General features: G+C 40.2%; 1 protein-coding gene across 1 annotated transcript in view; it reads left to right on the top strand.

The window, feature by feature from the left end:
- Nucleotides 1-210: 210 nt before the first annotated feature.
- Nucleotides 211-23,355, top strand: part of hs2st1a (heparan sulfate 2-O-sulfotransferase 1a) — a 47,838-nt gene continuing 24,693 nt past the window's right edge. Inside the window, exon 1 of the mRNA XM_026149794.1 lies at nucleotides 211-891. Within this exon, the coding sequence (XP_026005579.1) occupies nucleotides 768-891 (124 nt within the window). The 5' untranslated portion in view covers nucleotides 211-767. The remainder of the gene's footprint in view (nucleotides 892-23,355) is intronic.

The raw sequence follows: 23,355 nt of genomic DNA, 5'->3' as shown, positions 1-23,355 counted from the left end.
ATAAACGTTAGTGATAATCATTTCTGACTTTTATTTATCATTTTTAACCTTTAATGATAAAATACATACAAAAAACTTAGAAAGCATATTGTGTAAATATTTGAAGTAAAAAATAATATTTCTTTTTAATTTTATGCTTTTTTGTATTTTGGCATAAACCAAGCCAGCCTAAAGAAATTCTTCCTCACCTCGGTCATTTCATGGTTGCTAATGGAAGTGCGACCCCTGGTGTCCAATTCTGGGTCCCACAACGGAAAACGGTCCAATCCGAGAGGAAAAGGCAGAGAGAGTCGACGAATGGGAGATCTCAGCTGTGTGGTGGACTGTTAATACACCCAATGGCCTGAGTGGTAGTAACAGTGTGTCCGTGGTGCGGCTGTGAACACACTGGATGGGACGGGACACCTCTGTGTGGGGGACGCAGACGACAGCGGCTGGTACCATCGCGAACAAATCCCGGAGGGACAAATACGTACTCTGGAGAAATCTCTAAGGCTCTACGACCCCTCCTCCCGCTCTGCCGAGATTTAACAGAATGAAATAACCAAGCCGAGTTTGAACACGTCGCGTTTGAGGTAACCACAGGATCTGAACGCTGGGAGATATCCACACACACGGAGGGGGAGAGATTGAGAGAGAGAGAGAGGGCCATGCACACACTCTCAGCCGCTTTGTAACCACCATCGTCGCTGCTGTGTGTGTGTTTTCGGTGTCTCCTCCTCTTCCTCTGAGCATGGACTGACCATCATCTCTCTCTGGATGATTTGATGGGGCTGCTCAGAGTCATGATGCCGCCCAAGTTGCAGCTTCTGGCGCTGCTGGCGTTCGCAGTGGCCATGTTCTTCCTGGAGAACCAGATCCAGAAGCTGGAGGAGTCCCGGGGAAAGCTCGGTAAGTTTACGGGGCCCTCCGAGCCTCTGATCCCGTCCTGTCAGGGACCACTGCAGGCTTGTGTGTGAGAGTGAGGTCCCTGTATAGATGTGGGCATCACCATTTTTTTGCATTTGGGTCAATCAGAGCTTCCAGCACATATGCTTCACATGGTCCAGACAAAGGTTCACAGTAAGGACGTGTTTTCGTATCTGGGAGCTGTCCTGCTGAACTTTGCATGACTGTGAGGCAAAAATATTGAACGAATTTGAGTATGTGCAGTAAAAGCAGTGCATGCAAATTGAGACTTGTGTCAAGCCAGCCTCCAATTCGAGACTTGCAGTCAAGCCAGCCTCCAGTTGATTTTACGTTCCCTGTGTATTCAAAGTATTACGGGAATGGATGTGGAAACCAGATTTCAAAATAAAAGCCAACTTCGAGTGAATTAACAGATATGTTAAGAACATAATAACATATAATTTAGGCTTCTTTTTTTTTTAGAAACTCTAATGTTACATCTACATGACACAGCCTTGTACCCTAATTGTGCCCTGTCAAGGCCATCTTATTTTGGATTTCAAAGTAAAAGCCCTGTGAATCTTCATTTTTGAACTACTCTTTCAATGAATTCATAATGCTCTTAAAAGCAAAAGTCGTATTTCCAAATACTATTTGAACTTTGTATCAACACTTTCCAACCGCAGTCTTTTTCACAGTAATACCATATCAAATAAATTCTTTCTGATTTTGCTTTTCATAGTAATGGCCCTTTGAAATTGCCGATATTTGACTTAATCTTCTAACGATTCAAAATGCTCTAAAATGGAAAATTCCTGTTTCCACAGGGTAATTCCACCTTAGATCAACAGTATACAACCCCACAGTGATACCATATCAATATCAAGTCATTCTGATTTTGCTTTCAAAAATAAAAGCCCTTTCAAATTGTCCATAATTGACCTAACTTTCAGTGATTTCAAAATGCTCTAAAATGGAAAATTCTTGTTTCCACAGGGTAATTCCACTTTAGATCAACAGTATACAACCCCACAGTGACACCATATCAATATCAAGTCATTCTGATTTTGCTTTCAAAAATAAAAGCCATTTCAAATTGTCCATAATTGACCTAACTTTCAGTGATTTCAAAATGCTCTTAAATAGAATTTTGCTGTTTCCACAGGGTAATTCCACTTTAGATCAATAGTATACAACCTCACAGTGATACCATATCAATATCAAGTCATTCTGATTATGCCTTCCAAAATAAAAGCCTTTTCAAATTGTCCATAATTGACCTAACTTTCAGTGATTTCAAAATGCTCTAAAATGGAAAATTCTTGTTTCCACAGGGTAATTCCACCTTAGATCAACAGTATACAACCCCACAGTGACACCATATCAATATCAAGTCATTCTGATTATGCCTTCCAAAATAAAAGCCTTTTCAAATTGTCCATAATTGACCTAACTTTCAGTGATTTCAAAATGCTGTAAAATGGAAAATTCCTGTTTCCACAGGGTAATTCCACTCCAGATCAACAGTATACAACCCCACGGTGATACCATATCAATATCAAGTCATTCTGATTTTGCTTTCAAAAATAAAAGCCCTTTCAAATTGTCCACAATTGACCTAACTTTCTGTGATTTCAAAATACTCTAAAATGGAAAATTCCTGTTTCCACAGGATAATTCCACCTTAGATCAACAGTATACAACCCCACAGTGACACCATATCAATATCAAGTCATTCTGATTATGCCTTCCAAAATAAAAGACTTTTCAAATTGTCCATAATTGACCTAACTTTCAGTGATTTCAAAATGCTCTTAAATAGAATTTTGCTGTTTCCACAGGGTAATTCCACTTTAGATCAATAGTATACAACCTCACAGTGATACCATATCAATATCAAGTCATTCTGATTATGCCTTCCAAAATAAAAGCCTTTTCAAATTGTCCATAATTGACCTAACTTTCAGTGATTTCAAAATGCTCTAAAATGGAAAATTCTTGTTTCCACAGGGTAATTCCACCTTAGATCAACAGTATACAACCCCACAGTGACACCATATCAATATCAAGTCATTCTGATTATGCCTTCCAAAATAAAAGCCTTTTCAAATTGTCCATAATTGACCTAACTTTCAGTGATTTCAAAATGCTGTAAAATGGAAAATTCCTGTTTCCACAGGGTAATTCCACTCCAGATCAACAGTATACAACCCCACGGTGATACCATATCAATATCAAGTCATTCTGATTTTGCTTTCAAAAATAAAAGCCCTTTCAAATTGTCCACAATTGACCTAACTTTCTGTGATTTCAAAATACTCTAAAATGGAAAATTCCTGTTTCCACAGGATAATTCCACCTTAGATCAACAGTATACAACCCCACAGTGACACCATATCAATATCAAGTCATTCTGATTATGCCTTCCAAAATAAAAGATTTTTCAAATTGTCCATAATTGACCTAACTTTCAGTGATTTCAAAATGCTCTTAAATAGAATTTTGCTGTTTCCACAGGGTAATTCCACTTTAGATCAACAGTATACAACCTCACAGTGATACCATATCAATATCAAGTCATTCTGATTTTGCTTTCAAAAATAAAAGCCTTTTCAAATTGTCCATAATTGACCTACCTTTCAGTGATTTCAAAATGCTCTAAAATGGAAAATTCCTGTTTCCACAGGGTAATTCCACTTTAGATCAACAGTATACAACCCCACAGTGATACCATATCAATATCAAGTCATTCTGATTTTGCTTTTCATAGTAATGGCCCTTTGAAATTGCCGATATTTGACTTAATCTCCTAACGATTCAAAATGCTCTAAAATGAAAAATTCTTGTTTCCACAGGGTAATTCCACTTTAGATCAACAGTATACAACCCCACAGTGATACCATATCAATATCAAGTCATTCTGATTTTGTTTTCAAAAATAAAAGCCCTTTCAAATTGTCCACAATTGACCTAACTTTCAGTGATTTCAAAATGCTCTAAAATGGAAAATTCCTGTTTCCACAGGATAATTCCACTCTGTATTTACAGTATACAGCTCCACAGTGATACCATATCAATATCAAGTCATTCTGATTTTGCTTTCAAAAATAAAAGCCTTTTCAAATTGTCCATAATTGACCTAACTTTCAATGATTTCAAAATGCTCTAAAATGAAAAATTCTTGTTTCCACAGGGTAATTCCACCTTAGATCAACAGTATACAACCTCACAGTGATACCATATCAATATCAAGTCATTCTGATTTTGCTTTCAAAAATAAAAGCCCTTTCAAATTGTCCATAATTGACCTAACATTCAGTGATTTCAAAATGCTCTAAAATGAAAAATTCTTGTTTCCACAGGGTAATTCCACTTTAGATCAATAGTATACAACCTCACAGTGATACCATATCAATATCAAGTCATTCTGATTTTGCCTTCCAAAATAAATGCCCTTTCAAATTGAACATATACGGCCTACTTTTTTGACGATTTCAAAATGTTCTTAAACAGAATTTTGCTGTTTCCACAGGATAATTTCACTTTAGTTCAACAGTATACAACCTCACGATGTTACCATATCAATTTCAAGTCATTCTGATTTTGCTTTCAAAAATAAAAGCATTTTCAAACTGCCCATATCTGACTTGATCCTGGAACAATTTCAAAATGCTCTAAAATGGAAAATTCCTGTTTCCACAGGGTAATTCCACCTTAGATCAACAGTATACAGCCCCACAGTGATACCATATCAATATCAAGTCATTCTGATTATGCCTTCCAAAATAAATGCCCTTTCAAATTGAGCATATATACGACCTACTTTTTTAACGATTTCAAAATGTTCTTAAAAAGAATTTTGCTGTTTCCACAGGATAATTTCACTTTAGGTCAACAGTATACAACCTCACGATGTTACCATATCAATATCAAGTCATTCTGATTATGCCTTCCAAAATAAAAGACTTTTCAAATTGCCAAGATACGACCTACTCTTTTAAAGATTTCAAAATGCTCTAAAAGTGAAAATTGCTGTTTCCACAGGATAATTTCACTTTAGGTCAACAGTATACAACCGGACGATGTTACCACATCAATATCAAGTCATTCTGATTTTGCTTTCAAAAATAAAAGACTTTTCAAAATGCCCATATCTGACTTGATCCTGGAACAATTTCAAAATGCTCTAAAATGGAAAATTCCTGTTTCCACAGGGTAATTCCACCTTAGATAAACAGTATACAGCCCCACAGTGACACCATATCAATATCAAGTCATTCTGATTTTGTTTTCAAAAATAAAAGCCCTTTCAAATTGTCCACAATTGACCTAACTTTCAGTGATTTCAAAATGCTCTAAAATGGAAAATTCCTGTTTCCACAGGATATTTTTCACTTTAGGTCAACAGTATACAACCTCACGATGTTACCATATCAATTCCAAGTAATTCTGATTATGCCTTCCAAAATAATGGCCTGTTGAAAATGCCCATAATTTACCTAACTTTCAGTGATTTCGGAATGCTCTAAAAAGGAAATTTTCTGTTTCCACAGAATAATTTCACTTTAAATCAACAGTATACAACCTCACGATGTTACCATGTCAATTTCAAGTCAGTCTGATTTTGCTTTTCAAAATAAAAGCTTTTTCAATTTGCCCATATATGACTTACACTTGGAGCGAATTCAAAATGCTCTAAGATGGAAAATTGCTGTTTCCACAGCATAATTCCACTTTAGATCAATAGTATCCAACCCCACAGTGATACCATATCAATATCAAATCAGTCTGATGTTGCCTTCCAAAATAAAAGACTTTTCAAATTGCCGATATACGACCTACTCTTTTAAAGAATTCAGAACGCTCTAAAAATGAAAGATGTCATTCTAAATAAAGAAATTACAAAACAGCTTGCAAACCAACCATGACATCTTTCCACAGACTTAAAATATAAACGTACTATCAATTACAACCTAGTGGCAATTTCAGCTTCCTTTTACATCATCTTTATGATTCAATTCTGTCATAATCAATTGAGTCTGATTTTGCTTTTCAAAATGAAAACACAATATGTGTTGAAACAGCAATTTTCATTTTTAAAACATTCTGAAATAATTGAAAGAGTATATCACATATGGACAAATTCGACGGGCCATTAATTTGAAAGGCGAAATCAGACCAACATAAAATTTACATGGTTTTACTGTCGGGTTGGATACTGTTGATCTAAAGTGGAATTATCCTGTGGAAACAGCATCTTTCAATTTAAGAGCATTTTGAAATCGTTAAACGAGTAGGTCGTCTATGGGCAATTTGAAAATACTTTTATTTTGGAAGGCAAAATCAGAGTGACTTGATCTTAACATCGTATCTCTGTGGGGTTGTATACTGTTGATTTAAAGTGAAATTATTCTGTGGAAACAAGAAAATTTCCTTTTTAGAGCATTCCGAAATCACTGAAAGTTAGGTAAGTTATTGGCATTTTCAACAGGCCATTATTTTGGAAGGCAAAATCAGAATGACTTGAAATTGAAGTAGTACCATGGTGTGGATGTACACTTTTGATCTAACATGGATTCATCCTGTGGAAAGAGCAAGTTTCATTTTTAGAGCGTTCTGAATTCTTTAAAAGAGTAGGTCGTATATCGGCAATTTGAAAAGTCTTTTATTTTGGAAGGCAACATCAGACTGATTTGATATTGATATGGTATCACTGTGGGGTTGGATACTATTGATCTAAAGTGGAATTATGCTGTGGAAACAGCAATTTTCCATCTTAGAGCATTTTGAATTCGCTCCAAGAGTAAGTCATATATGGGCAAATTGAAAAAGCTTTTATTTTGAAAAGCAAAATCAGACTGACTTGAAATTGACATGGTAACATCGTGAGGTTGTATACTGTTGATTTAAAGTGAAATTATTCTGTGGAAACAGAAAATTTCCTTTTTAGAGCATTCCGAAATCACTGAAAGTTAGGTAAATTATGGGCATTTTAAACAGGCCATTATTTTGGAAGGCATAATCAGAATTACTTGAAATTGATATGGTAACATCGTGAGGTTGTATACTGTTGACCTAAAGTGAAATTATCCTGTGGAAACAGGAATTTTCCATTTTAGAGCATTTTGAAATCACTGAAAGTTAGGTCAATTGTGGACAATTTGAAAGGGCTTTTATTTTTGAAAACAAAATCAGAATGACTTGATATTGATATGGTATCACTGTGAGGTTGTATACTATTGATCTAAAGTGGAATTACCCTGTGGAAACAAGAATTTTTCATTTTAGAGCATTTTGAAATCACAGAAAGTTAGGTCAATTGTGGACAATTTGAAAGGGCTTTTATTTTTGAAAGCAAAATCAGAATGACTTGATATTGATATGGTATCACTGTGAGGTTGTATACTGTTGATCTAAGGTGGAATTACCCTGTGGAAACAAGAATTTTTCATTTTAGAGCATTTTGAATCGTTAGAAGATTAAGTCAAATATGGGCAATTTCAAAGGGCCATTACTATGAAAAGCAAAATCAGAATGACTTGATATTGATATGGTATCACCGTGGGGTTGTATACTGTTGATCTAAAGTGGAATTACCCTGTGGAAACAGCAAAATTCTATTTAAGAGCATTTTGAAATCACTGAAAGTTAGGTCAATTGTGGACAATTTGAAAAGGCTTTTATTTTTGAAAGCAAAATCAGAATGACTTGATATTGATATGGTATCACCGTGGGGTTGTATACTGTTGATCTAAAGTGGAATTACCCTGTGGAAACAGGAATTTTCCATTTTAGAGCATTTTGAAATCACTGAAAGGTAGGTCAACTATGGACAATTTGAAAAGTCTTTTATTTTGGAAGGCATAATCAGAATGACTTGATATTGATATGGTGTCACTGTGGGGTTGTATACTGTTGATCTAAGGTGGAATTACCCTGTGGAAACAAGAATTTTTCATTTTAGAGCATTTTGAAATCACTGAATGTTAGGTCAATTGTGGACAATTTGAAAGGGCTTTTATTTTTGAAAGCAAAATCAGAATGACTTGATATTGATATGGTATCACTGTGAGGTTGTATACTGTTGATCTAAAGTGGAATTACCCTGTGGAAACAGCAAAATTCTATTTAAGAGCATTTTGAAATCACTGAAAGTTAGGTCAATTATGGACAATTTGAAAAATCTTTTATTTTGGAAGGCATAATCAGAATGACTTGATATTGATATGGTGTCACTGTGGGGTTGTATACTGTTGATCTAAGGTGGAATTATCCTGTGGAAACAGGAATTTTCTATTTTAGAGTATTTTGAAATCACAGAAAGTTAGGTCAATTGTGGACAATTTGAAAGGGCTTTTATTTTTGAAAGCAAAATCAGAATGACTTGATATTGATATGGTATCACCGTGGGGTTGTATACTGTTGATCTGGAGTGGAATTACCCTGTGGAAACAGGAATTTTCCATTTTACAGCATTTTGAAATCACTGAAAGTTAGGTCAATTATGGACAATTTGAAAAGGCTTTTATTTTTGAAAGCAAAATCAGAATGACTTGATATTGATATGGTATCACTGTGAGGTTGTATACTATTGATCTAAAGTGGAATTACCCTGTGGAAACAGCAAAATTCTATTTAAGAGCATTTTGAAATCACTGAAAGTTAGGTCAATTATGGACAATTTGAAAAGGCTTTTATTTTTGAAAGCAAAATCAGAATGACTTGATATTGATATGGTGTCACTGTGGGGTTGTATACTGTTGATCTAAAGTGGAATTACCCTGTGGAAACAAGAATTTTCCATTTTAGAGCATTTTGAAATCACTGAAAGTTAGGTCAATTATGGACAATTTGAAAGGGCTTTTATTTTTGAAAGCAAAATCAGAATGACTTGATATTGATATGGTATCACTGTGGGGTTGTATACTGTTGATCTAAGGTGGAATTACCCTGTGGAAACAGGAATTTTCCATTTTAGAGCATTTTGAATCGTTAGAAGATTAAGTCAAATATCGGCAATTTCAAAGGGCCATTACTATGAAAAGCAAAATCAGAAAGAATTTATTTGATATGGTATTACTGTGAAAAAGACTGCGGTTGGAAAGTGTTGATACAAAGTTCAAATAGTATTTGGAAATACGACTTTTGCTTTCAAGAGCATTATGAATTCATTGAAAGAGTAGTTCAAAAATGAAGATTCACAGGGCTTTTACTTTGAAATCCAAAATAAGATGGCCTTGACAGGGCACAATTAGGGTACAAGGCTGTGTCATGTAGATGTAACATTAGAGTTTCTAAAAAAAAAAGAAGCCTAAATTATATGTTATTATGTTCTTAACATATCTGTTAATTCACTCGAAGTTGGCTTTTATTTTGAAATCTGGTTTCCACATCCATTCCCGTAATACTTTGAAAACACAGGGAACGTAAAATCAACTGGAGGCTGGCTTGACTGCAAGTCTCGAATTGGAGGCTGGCTTGACACCAGTAAATTGAGTCAACCTCTCATCTCATTTTATGCAGTCCAGTGTGAGACAGAAGACTGGGGCGCTTTTTGTCCCTGACTTGATGCATAATGGTGTTTACACAGTATTGTTTTCATTGGAGGTTAACCTGACAGGTATTCTCTGTGCTTATGATTTGGCCTTTCCATTGTTAGAGTTGATGCAAGTGATGAAAATTGACCTTCAGAGTTTTCAGAAGTCCAGGTAGAGATCCAAGATTCCTCTTTTTTTTTTTTTTTTTTTAAATCACACACAGATAATCAGAGATTTCTTCTCCCTGCGAAATGACTTATATGTGTAAATCCCCCAGCTCTCTGTCAGAGGAATGATCAGCTAATTTAGAAAGATGTGACCGTAAACTGTGCCTGGGTCTTAATGGTGCTGTAAGGCCAGGGCGGTGAGTGAGGAATATATCCCAGTGTTCACAGGGCAGAAAGCAGCTCTTTGCTTAAAGTACTTCTTAGTAATATTTTGTATTCGTGGGGGACACCGCACTGCTGCAAATCCTCTCATGCCCCCATCACCAAACTCTTTCCTCTGATTGAAACGTGGCCGGCGCTGCCTTCAATTCCCCTCGCTGGCTCCCACCAGGGGCTCAGTCCCAGTAAAGATCTGGGACATTGGAGGATTATCTCTCTGGTGCTTCCACTTTGGGGATTTTTTTTTAAAGCCGTGCAGACACTGTGAGAGTGCAGCCAGCGTACCTCAGGGGTTCACACCACATCTATTTGAAGGGAAGGCAGCCGGGGGACCTTTTGACATGTGGCAGCAGGGAAAAGCACAGGTGTAATTCTGTGGCAGAGGTGATAGCAGGAATGAATTCAATCCAGGCGAGGCAGTTTGGGGGTCCTGATGGCGCGTGGGCTGGCTCAGGCACGGCTTACAGTTAAAACTGGTGAAGGAAAAATCTCTTTGGCATCATTACACAAAGGAACCTGTAATAACTTTTCACTATTTTTAAGTTTAAGTGGTCTGAGAGGGAGCAAGACTCCCTCACCTCCTCTGAGCTGTTTTTTAGAAAATCTAGCCCACGACAAGGGACCCTGTCCCACAACTGCAACCTTCATCAGTCAGTTGTTCAGAAGGTAAAATATGGCCCGTGTAACATCCCAGAGCTGTGGGTTACCAGCAAATCCCCACTTAAGGGTTGTAAATTAAAAATGAAAACGTATTTTCAGGCAAAAATTCCATTTCAGCTTCTCAAATGAGAGTTGTTTTTTTTTTGTTTTTTTTTTAACACTTGCGTGACAGCAGTTCGAACATCTGTGGGTTTTTCGAAGTCAGCTCCAATTCCACTAGTGAGCAGCAGGTTTACCGATGAGTGGATCGACTTATGAAGCCACCTGAATATTTTCTGCTTCGATTTCTGGGCAGAGAACCATCATTTGAGTGTGTCGCCTTTGCTTTGTGAAACTGAGTAATATACTGATCATTGTGTGTGTATCCCGGTCACGTGTTGTATGGCATGTGCTCTGTGGTCACGTCTCCTTTGTGTTACGGACTAGAGGAGGTGATCTATTTATCCGACGGCTGGTGGTTCGATCTCTGGCTCTTCCAGTGTGTGAGTGGGTAAATGAGTGATGTTGTTTAAGAAGTGCTCACACAGAGTAGAAACGTGCTATGTAAGAAGCAGGACGTTTACCATTTGTCAGCCCAGGCTGACCTTAGAATTTAAACACAGTCCTCTGAGAGAGAACGTCATGCAGCTGTTACCCTGGGAAGGATGTTAGTTCAGCCTTGTTGATAGTCAAAGCTGTCAGTATTTTTCTTTGTTGTTTTTTCTGGTCATAACCAGCCTAACATAAGTGCTTCTATAGTGTAGAGGTTTACGCATTTGTCTAATGAGTGAGATGCCTGGTTCAGTCCCAGGAGAGACACAAATCTCCCGGAGGTGACTCCCGGTGACTAACAGCAGCTGAAAGTAGCTTTATCAGCACTACCTTAGCTTGGCAGGCTGAAGGTGTAAAATAAAAAATATTGTAGTTTCATATTTATATCATTTGTCTTTGGAAACGTGTGTGTTAGGGGACTTTTTTGGAATTCACTTTATTAATGAGATTATATGACATCTGCTGCAGACCACAACAATCTGCTTGGATTAAAAAAAATCTAATTAGATGCTGACAGCTCAAATCCTGCATATCAAAGTACTTACTTCATTTTATGTTTATACCCTGGACTCTACTAGAGTAGCTTTGCATGATTCACAGTTCAAAATAATCCGTATTTACCTGATATTGAATCGTGTTGGAGCCTCTTAAAGCCCCTTTCCATTAGTATGTAGTCGGCTCGACTCGACTCAGTGTTTAGGGTTTTCCATTAGATGATAGTACCTGGTAACGGGTACTTTTTTACTAGCTGCTCGGCCGGGGTTCCAAACAAGCTGAGTAGAAAATGTGGCGTCACGCACATTTGGTGGTACTCAATTGTAATGGAAAAAGAACGAAACCAAGTGGAGTAGGTGCTCTAGTAAGTGGAAGAGACTCTTCTGGTGTCTGAAACAAACTGTATAGATCCTCTTTGAGAAAACTTTCCTCTGATTGGCTGCCCTTCATAAACAGGTTTGCTGGTGGGTGGAGCTTCTGTGATCACAGCCAGAGCTGTGATAACCATAATAGGGATATGTCTTCTCCTTGACATCATATAGATCAAAGAGTAGGATAAAAACTCTCTGAAGCCTGAGCTTTTGGCTTACTGGGATTACTTTCACATATACTGACCTCGGTGTTTAAACATGTTTAGCACCGCAGCAGTATTTATGTGTCTGGGGGAAAAAAGGCAGGCGTAATAGGTCCACCTTTAGGGCAGCTGATTAATAGTTAGATATTATCAGATCAGTTGATGTTGGAAGGCGTTCTGGCCAGGTTATAAACAAGAAGCACTCAGAGGGTGCTAACATCCGCCAAGGCAGCGGAGTCTCCCTGTGCAGTATTTACTTTTAAGGTAATGGTGTTCTATTTTATATATTCATTTTGTTTTCTTTGTGCTCCAAGATGTTTTTAGTGTAGTTAAAAACTAAAGCAATGTGTAGGGTTTTGTTATTTGCTCTTTTTTTTTTTATACTCCTATAGGACTTTTTAATCAATTTGACCTTCAACTATATCTGTTGACCTTAAAGGGAGGTCAGAGGTCAAATGCGGCATGATATATGGTACTTTCCATATATGGACAGCACACACCACACTTCTTCAATCATAGTGTCTAAGCTATAATGCTTGTTGCCAATTTTTAACCAATAAATCAATAAGTTGACCTTGTATACCTTGTTGAATTTAAGCTAACTTGTAATGGACTGTGAACATAAGCTCACTCTACACCCCTACAAAGATTTCATGCAATTTGTTCAAAAGTTTAGGAGCTATCGTGTATACAGGCAGAATGACTTGCATGTACGCAAACCAAAAACCACGACCTCCTTAGCGGAGGCTTAATCTTAATTGAACAAAGCTGAGATTTCCCATGTTGGAACAATCAGGAGTCCTGCAGGAATAGATGGCTATATTGGTCTGTGACATAGTTTACTGCTGCCGTAAAGAGCTATACTTTACACCCAGCGAAAACCCAAACACACACACACAGCGAAAGCTGAAACACAACCTGAGAGGCCTTTTCCCTGACCGCCCACCACCATGAGAATCTGTTGACTTGGCAAAAAGCAGTCTGATGGATGACTGGACTCGGTGGACGTCTGTATAACGGAGCTCTGAATTATGTGCTGCATAGCCAAATAGTTGTGACTGATGCCTTCATGTGCTGACAGACAGCCAGGGGGCCGGTTACAATACCAGGTACGCCTGTTACAGATGCATCTGTGCAACAATGAAAAAAGAAGGTGGGGTCTAAATGTAACTGAAAATGGGGATAGGGGTTTGAAAAGATGAAGATCTATGTGATCATGCCGTGTCACGCTATTACTTGTTCACTGTGAAATTTTTGTGGGATTGAGTAACGGAAACGTGCGCCTCACAGCATGGGATCGAATTACGCAGCATCCAGGTTGAATCATTTCTCCCATTAGACACCACCCGCAGGGCGGACAAGCTGTGATTTGTTTCCAAGCTAATCTTCATCCCAAGGTTTCACTTAGAGGAGCTTCCTGCATCAGAAACACGCTGTGGTGCAACTGCGTGTCCCGCCATAATTCTGACAGGATTCCTCTCTCCGGCTTCTCACCGGCTCGGCTGCCGAGCGGGTCAGCAGTAACGCAGACGGGATGTGCAGGGATGGATGGAAAATAAAGTTTCTGTAATAAAGAGCCAAACAGAGAAGCATCCAAGGCTTCTCTCGCCCCGTCAGAGTTGTCATTAATTTCCTCTCAGTTCACGCCTGACCTTGAAGAATATCACTCTGCTTTGTTCTCAGGTTTGAGACTGAAAATCAGGAGTAATGTTTCCCTAACAGGAGACAAGCGCCCAGTTTGATTCAGCAGGGACTGGATCTTCTCCAGAAGTTGACAAAATGTAATGAGGTGGTTAAAAGCCAAACGACATGTTTTTTTGGAGTTTTTTTTTTTAAATCACCTTAAACCAGAGAGAATCCCGTGCTAAAAATGACTGATGGTGACAAAGATGTAAGTGTAAATCGTTGCTGGGGTTCGTGACACAGCTGAATAATTTTTATTTGTCAAAACTGTGAGTGCCTCCTTATTTTGTTGGAAATGTCTCGATGAATGGATAGCGGTGCCTTTCACTTTCAGGAACACTTTCTTCTTCTCCCATCTTTTCTGCCTGAAAGCATGTTCATTACATAGCTGAGTGCATCATTATTTGTGCCTGTCCTTGCTACCTTGCTTTTATAAATTGAAGCCACGCTAAACGTATTTTCCTCGTGGAGAGGCTCGGCTTTTCAGCAGCTTCTGTGCCTGTTTTAAAGGTTTTTAGATCAATCAGAACCGAGCCGTGGCCGCGCAGCTATATGTCGCAGTTTCATTCTAGGGTTAGATAGTGAGGGCTGTGGAAACAGACACATTTCTTATTAGGGTGTCACCTCGTGGCCCTTCTAACTGGAGAAAAAACAAAAAGACCTCTTCAGCTCTCTGCCCTGCAGGCCATGTGAGGGTTGCGTGTCTCCCAGCAGGGCACATGCTCAAAGACTTTCTTCTTTTTTTTTTTTTCTCCCCCCATCGGCATCATCGCTTTCTTTTTTTACTGGCCGTTACTCACCCTGATTAAAGGAATTCAATTTCCATCTGTTGCGTGGTGATATTCAGTTCCAGACACAAGCGGCTCTGTGATGAGCTCTGAAGAGAGAAGAGAGATGCTGTTGAATGCAGAAAAAGGAAGCCTCGCGCTCATTGTCGGCGTGTTTGCAGAGCTGACGTGAGACGTTTAAGCATTCATTTGTTGCCGCAGCCCATCGCTGCGGGGCCCGCGTTTGAATTTGACTTTGATTGTTATGCCGGGCACTCACAGCCCACCCTCACACTCCAGCGCTCGGGGAACAGGGGGACGTGGTCAGGAATTTGCTCTTGGAAGGACATCGGTCAGGCACCGCTACCCTGTCCTCACGCACACCCTCGCAGACTTTAATTAGACGGCCTGATCGCTTTCTGAGCCGGCCTGCCGCTGTCTCCTCCTCCTGCTGCTTATGTTGGAGATCGAGCTGCAGTTGTGTTTGAATGTCACTCTTTTTATGTCTCCCTTTACTCCTACACATTTGTCAAGAGGATGTCAGCCGGTGTCTGTGAATCACTCGACACCAAACAGTGGCTTCCTTTCTAAAGTTAATTGGTGACGCGTTGGCAGCGCTCAACTAGACCCGTTTAAACCTGAACCTCCTTGAACGTGTCAGTTCCAGCTTCCCTTCATCTCTTCTCGTCTTTTCTTTGGCTATGCCGCTGAGATTCCCTTTGAACTCTCCCTGACACCCTGCATCTCTGTTTTTAGTTTAAAGGGGGGAGGGTGCATAAGTCATTTCCTTTCACTCTGCACCTTGGCATCTGCTACCAAGCAGCCGGTAGCGCCTATTGCCCGGACCTGCCAGCTCAGTCACTCTCTGATACGTGCCATTTGAGCAGCTAATGGAGAGGAGCCCGCTGAAGGGATGGGCATAGGTGTCAGGGATGGATTTGTTATGGGAGACTGGGAGGCAGAGTGTACTAATGGTCATACTGGGCTCTTTGCTGTATTGTTAGAAGCAGGCTCTGATTGAGGCCGAGGATTTATGGCCCCTGGCGTGCACTTTGTGCGACAGGAAATGTGTTCCTGCAAAGTGGAGCACGCAGCAGCAACCGGAGCCGGCTCTGCCTTTGCTGCCGGAGCAGGATGACAGACAGGCTAATCGGGGTGTTATGGACGGTTTCACACCCTGGATGTAATTGGAAGCTGTTCTAGAAGAGCAACCCACTCTACTACCGCTCGGCTGGCCCGTCCCCAGTACTCCCTTCCTACCTCCTCTCAGGCTCTTCCCTCCTCACTGTCTTCATATTTTCCGGCGTCACTGCCGGGGGAAGGTGTCAGCTCACTCAACGTGATAAAATTGGCTTTGAACATCACGCGACGCGGAAAGCCTGCCGGTCATGTTATATCGGCCAAGCTCATTTTGACGACGGGAGGTGTGACTGACAGCTGCTGAGATATTATTTAATTAAAATGGAAGTGAACACTGACTCAGAGATGATGTATAACGACGTGTTTAAGGCCATTTAAGGTGAAATGTATAAATTTAGTAAAAGAAAAATCATGATTTGACAAAAAAAAGAGCTTGAAATAAACAGTTTTTATTTTATTAAGTAAGTAAATCAGACACAGTGTCAAGAAAATAGTTGGTACTTTAGCTCATAGTCACCTTATCTGACTGATATGGCACTTTTAAGACCAATAACTGTCACGGATTGCCGGGGCAAGCCGTGTGGAATTGTAGAAAGGGACCAAAAGGCGGCAGCTCTGGTGCAGGTGAGTGTTTATTCACAGAGGTGGGTAAGTACAAACAACGGTGGCGACAAAACATGAAACTGGAAACCTAAACTGGGTAAACTAATAAGACAAACCAGAAACGAGGATGCAGGGAGGTCCGGAGAAATACATACGGGAAGACGCAGGGAGACCGAGGGGAAACAACACAGACGAACCAGCAATTACTATGACAGAAGACAACTTAAATACACTCAGAGAACACGGGGAGATTACATACAGGTGGGAACACAGCTGGGAGTGATCACGTGACGAGAGTAGGGAGACAAACTGAAACACTCACATAAGACGCAGACCTTCACAATAAAACAGGAAACACATACACGCAATGACATAACACACCAACTTAACACAGACTGGGGGACACAGAACATAGGAACATGAACCATGAAACAGAAGAGTATAAACACCCAAGGTAACCAAAACCACAGAATACTAATAAACTAAACAAACACGGAGTCGCAGACTCCGGATCATGACAATAATGATATTTGCTGATATAATTAGTAAGTATCCGGTTATAGTTATAGATATTGTTCATCCTAAAACCGAGGCAGTTAACAAAGAAAGTTTCATCCAGATTGATTAACATAGGAGTCGTACACACATACCTTAGATCAGCGGTGCCCAACCTTTTTTCACCACAGACCGGTTTATGCCCGACAATATTTTCACAGAACGGCCTTTAAGGTGTCGCGGATAAATACAAAATAAAAGTAGTACCGGTACCGAAAAAAAGAAGATTTATTGAAAAGACCCAGGACAACCGAGTAAACGATAAAAAGGATAACAAAATAACGCTGACAACCGATAAAAACCCTGAAAACCATACATTTCACACCTGAGCCTCAACTCTCGTGGCCTGGTACCAAACGACTCACGGACCGGTACCGGTCCGAGGCCCGGGGGTTGGGGACCGCTGCCTTAGATCATTATCGCATGATTTTAATTAATTAACTCAGGCTTGGAGCGGAAAGGTGCCCTCTGGTGGCCAAACTTTGCAACATCAACACCCATAACATGCCTGAAGGGTGTTTCTTGGGTTTCTTCTTTGATGAACATAGTTAGCTAATATCGGTCGATAATATTGGTTCACTAATAAATCAGTCGGGCTCTAATGGATATGCCGATTGAGATGACGTCATGTTTTGGGACTTTTCCGAAATATAAACACAGATTCTTGTTAGTCAGAAGCAGCCTGGCTTCACTCTGTTGCAGCTCCTCAATAAAATAAAATACATCTACATTGTTTACATTCGCTGGTACCTCTGTCTTTAAAATCTGTTTATATACAATTTTCCCCTTTGTCACTTTAATCTCAATGAATAGGTTTGTCCCACTACATTTACAACATGGAAATATTGAGATTTTTCTTGGAGCTTTGCCTCCTTTTCCATTAACTTTTTCTGTTCACCTGTAATTACGCTGACATCCCTAACATGCTAACATGTACTAATGTGACTTTTCCTCCTGCTGATCTCAGAAATAATCTGTCCTTTACTCGTCGCTCTACTTTTTTTTTTTTTTTTTTTTTTTTTTTAATGATATTAAATGCTACATGAACAAATTTACACCGGAGGCGTAAAAACCGGAGGCGTACTTAGTTAATCCTGTGCGCTTCTGACAGACAACGGAGCCTGTGGTTGTAAACACGTGACAGCAGGTGTCAGTTTCCTTGCTTCTCCTTTAGCGGGGCTTCATTTTTCTCCTCCTCCTGACAGGAGAAACAGCAAGGGGCTAATAAAACCCCGCCGTGATAATGACTTATAATGGCACTGCTCTCATCCAGCTCTTTCTGGATCAATACTTGTAAACAACTTCTTCATTTGCTCGCTGAGCCCCTTTTGTGATATTCAAATCCCTCTTGTGTTTTACGAACCCCACTGGACGAGCGCATGAAATGAGAATATCTGCTGCCCGATTTGGAAAATAAGGCGCCATCAAAGGAAGAGGAAGTGAGGTGGAGGGGGGTGAAACGCAAGAGATGATTTAATTTTCATTGTCACACAAAAATATTTAAAGCCATGGCTGGTGGAAATCGTAAGCCTCTACGGAGCGGGGGGGGGGGAATGAAGAAAGCAAGCCTGCAGCATTTTTACAACCCATTTCATCAGAGCACAGAGGGATGTAGGAGGAAGGAAGGCTGAGCAGCGCTGCCCTTGTTCTTCCTCAGCCTCCGGTTCATCTTTGCTTCTAATTGTCGCAGAGTGGGCTCAAAGCCGTTCAGCGCGTTCACCTGTGACATGTCCAGCACCGCGCGTCCTCGGGGAAGAGCTGCTACTTTCATGCCACCACGCTGTTTCCAATCAGGCTTCTTCTCATCCATTTCTTTATTTCCCTTTTTTTTGCACTTTTCCCCTTCTTCCTGTCAGTGATGGAGCGCCTGACATTCAGCTAGAAAGTTTTGGTTGGTTGGGTTTTTTAAGGCAGAATACAAATAAGTACAAACACCTGGGTTGAGATGTGTGTTTGTGCGTGCGCAACACTTACTAATGAAGTATCTGGGCTGCTGGACGCACAGGTCCGACACTCGGAGGATAAGTAGATTCGTGTGTCTGCGTCCCTTTCTGTTTTTCATCAACGTCTGCTCAGGCAGTGAACGCCACGCACCAGATTGATTGATCGAGCATTTTTGTTTTTTCTCGTTAGCGTAGTGTCTCTGTGCGCCCTGCTCCTCCTGACCAATACTAATGTGCTAAAGCAGTGCACCGGATTAGATTCCTGCTAATTGTGACCTTATCAAACAGACTGGATGCCGGCTTGACACGATTGATTCAATGCTACATGTGAGCATTGCCTAGAGGGAGTAATAAAGGGTCTGTGCGCTGTTGTGCAGGTCAAGTGTCCTTTCATTTCCCCCTTTTTTTTTTTTTAATTTATTTACAGGAGCAGATCAGTGCAGCTTCTTTAGTGTAGACATTACTAGGCATTTCAACACCTCCCCCAAACAACTCTCAAATCTCCTTCATGCCACACTTGCAGCATCTTAGCTGACTTACTTGGGTAAAAGGAGTCCAGCTGGGTATGGAGTAGTTCAAAGGGTTGTTTAAAGGTTAGAGTACAGTCTTGAGGAGACGCGAGAACATGAAGGGCCTGCACCACTGAGCCACCGTGCTGCCAAATGTTAACCGTTTCCCTCCATAAAGACATCATTTTACGACCTCATTTGCAGCCTCCATGACGTGTTTTGACACCTAAGTGTATATCAATAAAGATGCAGTTTGATGATAGCTGCACAGAGGCCACCTCACTGACCCAGTCATTTTGTTCTCGACGCAGAAACCGCTCAGTTCAGAAAAATACCTTCAAGAGTTGCTCTTCAAGGCTTTCAAGCAGCAAAAGTTAAAACTTTGATATTCCTCTCTCTCTTCAGAGCTGCGCGTAACCTTGACAGCAACACGTAAGCAAATAAATAAAAAGGGTTTAACCTTTTAATCTGTGCTGATTACAAGCACGGTGTGGGAAAGTGACTGTTGTGACCAAACAACCAACAGCCTGTTACCTCTTCAGAGGTCACAGGGCTTCCACGTGACAATCCCTTCCCCTTGCACTGTTTTTAAAAATGTAAATTAAATGGATTACTGTTTATACAGCCCTCGTCTACCCTCACTGAGCACTCAGTGCTTTTACACCACCAGCCACCACAGCTGCCTCAAATCGTGAACAACATGGTTAAAATGTGCACGAGCTTCAAAAGCCTGTTGCTATATTAACGTTTACACTTATTACGGATGCCACCCACAGTCGCTTGTTAATTCATTCGGGTTCCATTTACATATTTTTGCATTTTGCTCTCAAATACCATCATTAAACTGGTATTCTAATGCGGCCTAAATAAAATAGGAATGCAGCCCTGTGAAACCCTCACTGAAAACAGCATTAAAGGGATTTTAACACTCTGCCCTAGTGTGTTGTTCCTTTTTTAATCAGTAAATCAGACTATAAATGCATCCAAGTGGCCTGAGAGGCTGTACCAAGAGTAACCCTAGCAGACCTAAAGCTGTTTATTTCTTTTATATGAATTCTGCATCATAGGTTTTAGAAGGAAGCTGGTCTCGTTGGTTGGGAAGCTCCCATTTTACAGTCTAGTTTCATTTTTGACTTTTGCATGAATGACAGGGTGAAGTGCTGGCTCAGCTGCTTACTCTCGCTGAAAACTGAGCACAGACTTCTTGGACGACCTGTCAGCATAATTAACCTTCTTATTTTATTTGATATCTGATTTAAGTAAAAACGGTCCAGAAGACGCCAACATCGCAAATGCTGCTGAAAGGTCCAGTTCACTGACTACGCTTTGCTGTGTCCATGGTGATGTAAATTTTAAGCGTTTGTCCAGTTCAGACTGGGGAGTTAAATATCCCAGTCCCACCCACAGAACCTACAGATTTGCACAAATGAGAAAACGACTCGGAGAAACCAAAACCATTATTGTACCCGACTGTAAACATGTTTATTCCTGCTGTGATGTTGGGTAATTTTGGTGCTCTGTGAGGATTGACTTTCTTTTGGAGCTGGCCTCATGTGGCCATCTCAGATACTCTAATTTCCACACTGTTGATTTTCACCTAGTTTACCCACAATGCATCACGGCCATAGACGGTTTAACCAAGGACACAGGTGTTGCACTAGTTGTAACTAGCAGAAATGGGTAGCGGGTTACAGGGGTGGGCATTAGCGCGTTAGCTTAAAGTCTGAGTCGCTAAAGGAGTTAGATCGTCATGGTAACATATAGGTTCAGGCTACGTTCAGAGTCTGAGTTTAAAATTGACTCTCAGTGTGCATCAAGTGTGATATACGTTCTCTGCTGAGGAATTCCAGTTTATATAGACCACTTGTTGATGTTATTGGTACCGCTGACTGAAGTTACTGCAGTGCAAACTGTGGTTTGCTTTATCAGAGGATTCGCAGTCATTCAGCTGGAGATGCAGAAAATACTTAAATGATTTTTGTTTTAATGTTTTGACCTGATCTACAGCTTTGATTTCCAAATTTATAAGTTATCTTTGTAGGGTAATTATTAATCAGTAAACTTAATTTTACTTTGATCTGGTGACAAACTAAAGCAACAGTTCTTATTGTTTGGGGTTTTTTTTTTTTTTTTTGGTTTGTTTTTTTTTACATCTTCTTTATTAGTCATATCTGAACACACTGAGTGACATTTAACATTTGCATGCATACAGATAAAAGTTTCAGAGCTAGAAATAAACTACAGCGCCTAGCAGTAAAAATAAATGAATTAATTAACTCAAGAATTTATATTTATCTAACTGGTTGAGCTTGCAATGTTCATGAATTCAGGACTAATCTGCAGCATTACTCTCTTTCACCTTTTTTGCAGCACCAGTGTTGCATTTTACTGTTACACTGTAATATTCTGCATAGATCTCGATCACCCATTCCCCTGGTAAGGTCTCTGATTGGAGTAGTCAGCACTCAATTGATCTGTTTTGTGAAGAAGAAGAGCTTCAAATGGTTCCTTCTTATGCAGCCTGAAGCACGGAGACTGAAGCAGAAAGCCCGAGTTAACGGAGAAAGCTAATAACCATCGTCGTGATCCTCATTCTCTCCGACTAGGTTTTTAGGTTTTGTCAAGCCAGTCAACACAAAGAAAGCCTGGCTTCTTTCAGCTCACCTCATTTGCAGTCTTTACACAAAAACATCATTAAAATCAGAACGTTTGCACATCTGCTAACCTGAAAATCCATTTTTATGCTTTTACACCTGGGGAAAGACGTTTTCTTTGGAAAGATGTTTTCAGATGTGTACATTGTATAAGAATTGGTGACGTTGATCAAAAGGATCAATGACTTTTTATTCTTTTATGTCCATTGCGAGTTTCTGCCATCTGGCTTATGGTTTTGTCGAGCGAAAGATTTTATTGAGCAATCCAAACTCTGACAGACCCGAAAAATGGGCAGGATTATTTTATCAGCATCTTGAGAAGCCATGTGTATTTATATCCTCGGACGACCTTACACACAGCGGAAAGTTTCATATCGATCCAACACGGTGAGGTTTATAGACTTCAAACTGGAAATAGAAAACAGAGACTCAATGCTGACTGAAAATCCTGAGTTTAGACCTGCAGCTGAAGAGCGGAGTGGGACCTGATCTCCTGATGGTGAACTCTGTTCTTCATCCTTGGCCTGCAGATGCTTTACGTGAAGAGATGAAAGAAGAAGACAAACATAAATGTTCACCTGTCCCACCCACTTATCATTATTAAACCTATGAATAGCTGTTGTCAGCTCCATCTAATAGAGTGTGGAGTTTTCCCCGGACTCCCATACATGCATTATTAATTACGTGTTACGGGGCGAAGAGGCGCAGAAGCACAGTCAACACAGGATATCTGAGTTGTGCTTGCAACCAGATCTGCACTGTTATACAAACATCGTTGTTATATCAAGATACAACTGCTCTGAGGAAGACTGCAAATCTATATGCATTCAGCCGCTTCAGGTTTCTGCACAGATTTGACTGCAGCGTTTGTGAGCCTTTGAGTGGAGGAAGCATTTAGCAGTGACAGAGACCTTCCTGCCGTGGTTTTTTTTTCTCCTTTTAGCAAATGCATTTACTGGCTCATCCTCTCGACAACACACGAGTTACCCACATATTATTCTCCTTCCCTTTGAAGCGCAGCTGCCTCTGAAAATGTTGGCTAATTCCCACTGCTTAGTCACTGACAATCTGTGCCAAGATGAGATCTGTTCCAATCAATCGCCCCCCACCCCACTCCTTTGCAACTTGTCAGACCCGCCTTTACTTAACAAGGCAGGGGAATGATGGGATCTGCCATCTGTGTAAATTGCTCCATAATCTCATCTGACTGGTTGTTTTCTGATGAAGCAGACAGAACGTGGCCGCCTTTACTCTTTCGGTTTTTCCCAGACATTATTGGCTCACCTGTCAGACAGCACTACTGGCTTCGATCGCGCCAAAGACATATTAGGGTGGGAAATGGCAGGTTGAACCATGATGATTATCACCTCCATCTATCCTGGATTGTTATCATTAGTGTGGAGACATGTTTCGCATTTAGACTAGAAGAT

The sequence above is a fragment of the Astatotilapia calliptera genome, chromosome 18 (assembly GCF_900246225.1).
Source record: "Astatotilapia calliptera chromosome 18, fAstCal1.2, whole genome shotgun sequence".
Lineage (NCBI taxonomy): Eukaryota > Metazoa > Chordata > Actinopteri > Cichliformes > Cichlidae > Astatotilapia > Astatotilapia calliptera.
The sequence above is the reverse complement of the archived record's forward strand: the minus strand, read 5'-3'. Positions and strand labels throughout refer to the sequence as shown.